The 6,465-nt window shown below is 37.8% G+C and overlaps 1 protein-coding gene across 2 annotated transcripts in view; it reads left to right on the top strand.

Moving 5' to 3' along the window:
* The first annotated feature begins 431 nt into the window (after positions 1-431).
* LOC139452707 (huntingtin-like) overlaps positions 432-6,465 on the top strand; it is a 63,354-nt gene continuing 57,320 nt past the window's right edge. For both annotated transcript variants that reach the window (XM_071234276.1, XM_071234275.1), the window contains exons 1-5: positions 432-559; positions 3,258-3,362; positions 3,841-3,924; positions 4,633-4,753; positions 6,011-6,150. In XM_071234276.1, the coding sequence (XP_071090377.1) occupies positions 3,277-3,362; positions 3,841-3,924; positions 4,633-4,753; positions 6,011-6,150 (431 nt within the window). In that variant the 5' untranslated portion in view covers positions 432-559; positions 3,258-3,276. The remainder of the gene's footprint in view (positions 560-3,257; positions 3,363-3,840; positions 3,925-4,632; positions 4,754-6,010; positions 6,151-6,465) is intronic.

Below are 6,465 nucleotides of genomic sequence, written 5' to 3'. Positions count from 1 at the left end.
CAGTGAAACTACATTCCTACTCACTATCAAAAAACATTTCCACTATTGTCATAAATGTTACTCTCCCATAGTGTCAAATACTTACATAATAATGTTAAGATATACTAAAACTATTTTTGGTATTTTACTTGTTATTTGGGAGTTATATGTATAATAAAGAAATACGAAATATATGTCAAGCACAATTTGTATCTATGTATGTTATTAGTTTTTGAGAAACTACTGCTGCAGGTGCACCGAGAAGTAAAGTTACTTCTAAAGGAGTCCAATGAAATAAACATTTACGACTTAAATGGACGATTGGTTGGTGTAGACCTTTGTATAATATTTGATTTAGATTTATAATATGATTATGACGGTCTTATTATTACTTATTGATTAATGCGAAGCTATGGATTAAGAACTCACGTGACTTCCTCTAAGCAGCAATGGCGGCTGCTAGACGAAGGTGTTTCCAAGAAAATGTAACACGACGAGGAAAAGATGTCATATGAAACATGTATGCTTCTCATACCCACATGCATTAATGAGAAGAATTTGAAGCTTTCTTTGAGTAAATGTAAGTGTCATCGATGTTATGAGTAGCAAATGGAGGTTCTGAGGAAACAGCGGTCGCGTCACAAACCCCCGCAAATGTCATATTTATGTTTCCTAATTTTGGTCTAGGTGATGTTTACTTATGCACTTGTAATTTACAATGGCGATTCTATAAAGTATGACACGTGATTGAGTGCACTTCATAACTGATAATATGCCATGATAATTATAGTTTAAAAATACTGTTTCAGTGATCATGGCAACTTTCTATGTGACTGACAAATCCTTTTTTTTTATCATTATTGTAGATGATTATTAGCATGGATAGCCTATCAGTGATTGCAAAAATTAAAGTCATCATACTGCAATATAAGTATGTAATTAAATATGTTGTAGCACTTCGATGAAGAAACAATGTGTTGCTTCTTGATGACTGTTTGCATCAAGCATGCTACTGAATTATGTACATCTGAGGGGCCACGGTTGGCCCAGTTGTCTAAGGCACCGCAATTTGTTGCATCCCTTGGGCATGCCAGAAACCTATGATTGTGGGTTCGAATCCCGGTTTGTCCCGATTATGTTTTTATGTTTGTCAGCACCATGCCCATGCTTGTGGGTTTCACCAAAGTAGTAAACATCTGTGACCTGCTTCACTTCGTGCTTTCCTCCCACATTAAGCTGACATGCTGTGATATAACCTGAATACTGTTCAAAGCGCAATTAAACCCAACTCACTCACTCACTCACTCACTCACTCACTCACTCACTCACTCACTCACTCACTCACTCACTCACTCACTCACTCACTCACTCACTCACTCACTCACTCACTCACTCACTCACTCACTCACTCACTCACTCACTCACTCACTCACTCACTCACTCACTCACTCACTCACTCACTCACTCACTCACTCACTCACTCACTCACTCACTCACTCACTCACTCACTCACTCACTCACTCACTCACTCACTCACTCACTCACTCACTCACTCACTCACTCACTCACTCACTCACTCACTCACTCACTCACTCACTCACTCACTCACTCACTCACTCACTCACTCACTCACTCACTCACTCACTCACTCACTCACTCACTCACTCACTCACTCACTCACTCACTCACTCACTCACTCACTCTGTACATCTGATGATTTGGAGCATAACCAGAAACACATCTACCTTACAAAAGGTATGGATGACACTAATGTAGTAATCAAGCTTTAATATCGTGATAGTAAAGATACAGTTGTCAGCCATGCATTTTTAAAATACATGTGCATGGCAGACAAATTGTAGCATAATTATTATGTTAAACTCCACTCAAATATTTACTCACTCACTTCTATCTACATATAGGCCTAAATGATGTATAGAGTTGAAAGTCTTGATTGTTTGTTAGAACTTAAGTTTGCACTCCTTTCATTAACATGATTAATGGATCATTCTTTTTCACTGATGTTAATTATCAGTTGACTCTCTTGTTGGTCTCCATGTCTGTTTTTGTATATGGCAGTTGGGTGTGATAATTCATCAGCATGTCACATGATGCTGAAAAGACACATTCTTTACGATTTGATACGTATCATGATACTTTGGAGTAAAAATGCCTGAAGGTATCCTGATTTTGCTAGACCAGAGGAAAATATAACACCAACACCAAATTGTTGGCCAATTCATAGCCTATCTGATGCCCATATAACTGTTGCTGGAATATTGTTGAGTGCTGCGTTAAACAACAAACAAACATGAAAATAAAAACAATATATGAAATGTTACATATTGAAAGAATTGAAGCATAATTAATAATCATGATGAGATAAATATCACTGTGCACTTTGATTCATTTCAACATCGGATTTGTCCTGACATGATTAATAATCATGATGAGATAAATATCACTGTGCACGTTTGATTCATTTCAGCATCGGATTTGTCCTGACAATCACCATGTGATAACTAATATCCCTGTCAGAATATGCAGTTACCGTATATCGCATCTATAAAGCGACCCCCACGTATAAGGCAAGATCGATGCTAATTTATATGCCCCGTCTATAAGGCAAATCGGAATGAAGCCAATCACCAGTGCATACACGATCCCTACATTTGCAGTCACTGTCGATGCTCCCGTGCTGGCGATAGGGAAAACTTTAAGTTGACATAAAATAGTCAAACTACAACAAATATGACTTTCAGCGAGTCAAAGTATGGCATTTATGATCATGTATATCCATTCTCTATCCACTAAAGTTCATTTCAAGGCGTCAGTAGCAGTAATATGACCGTGGTGGCTGTAAATAACGATGAGTGGTGTGATTTTCCGATCCTTTCACATACGATTTTGCCAAAAAATGAATATAAACAATTAGACAATATTGAATGAAATTTTGGCATAAAATTAATGAAATAGATTACAAGCAGAATCCAGATATATAATGGACTCTTTTCAAAACCAGACAGTGTAATTACGTGATTAGTTTGCGTACTTCAGTACGGATTTGTTGACATGGTATTTCCGGTGTTACATGCTCACAGTAATGTCTTTGTGTTAGGGGAAAAAAACATCAAAACTCTTCAACCCTGTGTATTAGACGACTCCCCTTGAAAGCCCTCTAAATTCTAGGTATGAAAAACTCACCTTATACACAGCGATATACGGTAACTTACAACATTCTCAATATGGTCATTAGGTTGTTGATTTGCTTTTTTCAGCGGAGAATATCTCCTAACCATGGCCACCATTGAGAAGCTCATCAAGGCCTTTGAGGGCCTGAAAGTCTTCCAGCCTGGTGGCCTGGGCACTGAAGAAACAACAAAGTAAGTTTTATCATTAACACTGCTGGAAATTAATCTGGAAATCCAGTTACAAGACCGAGACACCTAAATTTGAAATGGGAACCAAACTGCTCCACAATCAACCCAATCAGAGCTCATTAACATGCAGCCTATGTTTGACCTATGTTGATTATCGGACACTCACCTTGAAATGCTTGAAGAGAATGTTTTTTCTTCACTAATTAGCATGATCAGCCTCAGACTTGTATGTACACATATAATTGATCTGTTTGTATAATGACACTTTTGATTATCTACTGATGGGACATTTCAAGTAATGCTTGTTTGTATATGAATGATTAACTGTCGCTATCTTCATTTGGAAGGTTTGTGAATTTGAGTAATTTTGCCTGCAATGGCGGTGTCAGGATTTACAGGGTAGTATTATCAGTGTGTTATGTTATATTATATCTCTATATGCAACACTGACAACTTTAATATGTTGTATATTCCTTCACAGAAAAAAGGACCAACCTCCTAGCAAGAAAGACAAGATGGTCAACTGCAACATTGTAGCAGACTGTATATGTGCTCCTAACATGAGGTAAAACTGATATATAACCTGTTTTCAAACTATAACTAAATGTTTATAGACAACGTTTTAGTTAATGTTTTAAAGTTAAATAACATTTATAACATGGCTGACAATAATGCATTTACTGGTTACTAAAGAGTTTCATGCAGCTTAGATTTTGTACATGAAAGAAACAGGTACTAACATTCCTCAACATTCATGCTAGTCAACTTGCCTGATACTACCAACTTGTGGTGAGGACAAGTAGAAGTCCAGTGATTGTAGTTCTCTTTGACAAGTAGAATTTGAGGGCTGAACTTCTGGACAGATCTCAATGTTTCAATTCTGCTATAAACTTGAACTGAATAAAACTGGCAGAAATGTATACATCGTAAAAAACTTTGTCTCATTCATGCTACCTACTCAGAGAACTAGTGAAATAAGATTTATAACAGTCTTTTGGACTTGTTTTATGAAATAACAAATTTCGTAGGCTGCCATACCATGCTATATAATTTTTTTTATCATTCTTATTTATTTGAGACAATTTAAGTTATGAATTCTCAGAATGTATATCGTATGTGTTCTTACAATGGGTATGTGTGTGTATATTTATATATAGACATTAAGTCAAGATGTTAACAAGCATATTCCATGCATCATGTATGAGAAAAGTTAATGCTGTCAGTGACTGTTGCTGGTGTGTTCAGCATGATGACGTGTTGTTTACTGTGTCAGGTCTATTGCTGATTTCCCCAAGTTCCTGGGAATTGCAATGGAAGCATTCCTAACTCTGTGTGACGATCAGGAGTCGGATATAAGAATGGTGGCAGATGAGTGCTTAAATCGAACAATAAAGGTATGACGTTTTGAGGTAGATATATCTGTATGTTGCTAGGAACTTATAATATAGTGATGTTTATTGCTTGAAATTTTTTGTCATGAACTGGCACACTTCTAATACCCTATTGGGAAGCCTGGATAGAATTGGTTCCAAGAAACTGATGCTTGTTGTAAGAGGCGACTAAAATGGATCAGGTGGTCAAGTTGAATTTGTATCATAATACCCCATTGTTTGTCAGGTCCAGACTTGATTGGGGGCACGGGTGACCCAGTCGTCTAAGGCGCCGCGATTCGCTGTGCAGAATTGCGTCCCTTGGGCACACCAGAAACCTATGATTGTGGGTTCGAATCCCGGTTCACCCCGATTATGTTTCTAGGTTTGTCAGCACCATGCCCGTGCTCGTGGGTTACACCGAAGTGGTAAGCGTCTGAGACCTGCATCACTTCGGGCTTTCCTCCCACATTAAGCTGGCACGCTGCGATATAACTGGAATACTGTTAAAAGCAGCGCTAAACCCAACTCACTCACTCACTCCAGACTTGATTGTGTACAGGCCACTGTGATGAAGCTGGAATATTGCTCACTGCAGCGTAAAACTACATGAGGCAGAAGCTCTTTAATCTTGTTAATTATAATTTGATTGTTACCATAGTTACTATGCCGTCTCTCCTCCTTATCAAATGTTGATATAAGTATACACTTTTGAACATGCTATTGCTAAATAATTAAGCTGGTTATGTCAACTGCTGATGAAAAATAAGTTGTTTAATTCAAGTGGTCACAGTAATTACAATAAAATCAGTGATCATGTTAATACTGAATTTTAAATAACTTTTTTCTCCTAGCCTTAATACCGGAGGTTCAGGTGAACCAATTTGAAGTCAGAATAGTCATGATAGCTACTGAATTATGATAAAGATATTTGCTTTCTCGAACACTGTCACTCCTTTCCACGAGGGGAGTGGTGCGGCAGCCTAGTGGTTAAAGTGTTCGCTCGTCACACCGAAGTCCCAATTTCGATTACCCACATGGGTACAATGTGTGAGGCCCATTTCTGATGTCCCCCACAGTGAATATTGCTAAAGGCATTGTAAAATAATACTCACTCCCTCACTTTCCAAGAACTGTCCAATAAACATCAGACAAATAATTACTGGTGGATGACCGTCTCTTAAACACAATCCATTTCTTAAAAACAGGATGTGTGAAATTCGAAAAGGAGAAGAATTAAGCATTATTTCCGCATTTGTAAAATGTTTGTTGTGTTTTCAGACTCTGTTGGAAACAAACCTGGGTCGCCTGCAGGTGGAGCTGTACAAGGAAATTAAGAAGTGTGGCCCCTCGCGTAGTCTGAGGGGGGCACTGTGGAGGTTCGCGGACATGTGCCACTTAATCAGGCCCCAGAAGTGCAGGTACTGTCTCAGCTTTATCTTCAGTGGTTGTCTCATCCACTAACTTGTAGGCAGCCATCTGTTACTACTAACTGGGATATTAACGAAAACACCAGACATTTCCTGCTGATTATGCAGGCTGTCTTCTGAATATACCCCTTGCAGTGTATGTAAACAAATTGTTTAGCAATATTGCTTTTCATGAACGTTTAATGTAGTATTCATGGAAAGACTATTCAAATGAATTTTTAACATTGTTAATAGGTTTCTTTTTATGTAGTATTTAATATTTTTTGTTTGAAGAGCTAAAACTTTCTGAAGCATAACAATGTTCTC

The sequence above is a fragment of the Haliotis cracherodii genome, unplaced genomic scaffold (genome assembly GCF_022045235.1).
Source record: "Haliotis cracherodii isolate W230 unplaced genomic scaffold, xgHalCrac1.p SCAF_9, whole genome shotgun sequence".
Taxonomy (NCBI): domain Eukaryota; kingdom Metazoa; phylum Mollusca; class Gastropoda; order Lepetellida; family Haliotidae; genus Haliotis; species Haliotis cracherodii.
This window is presented reverse-complemented; position numbering and strand designations above follow the sequence as displayed.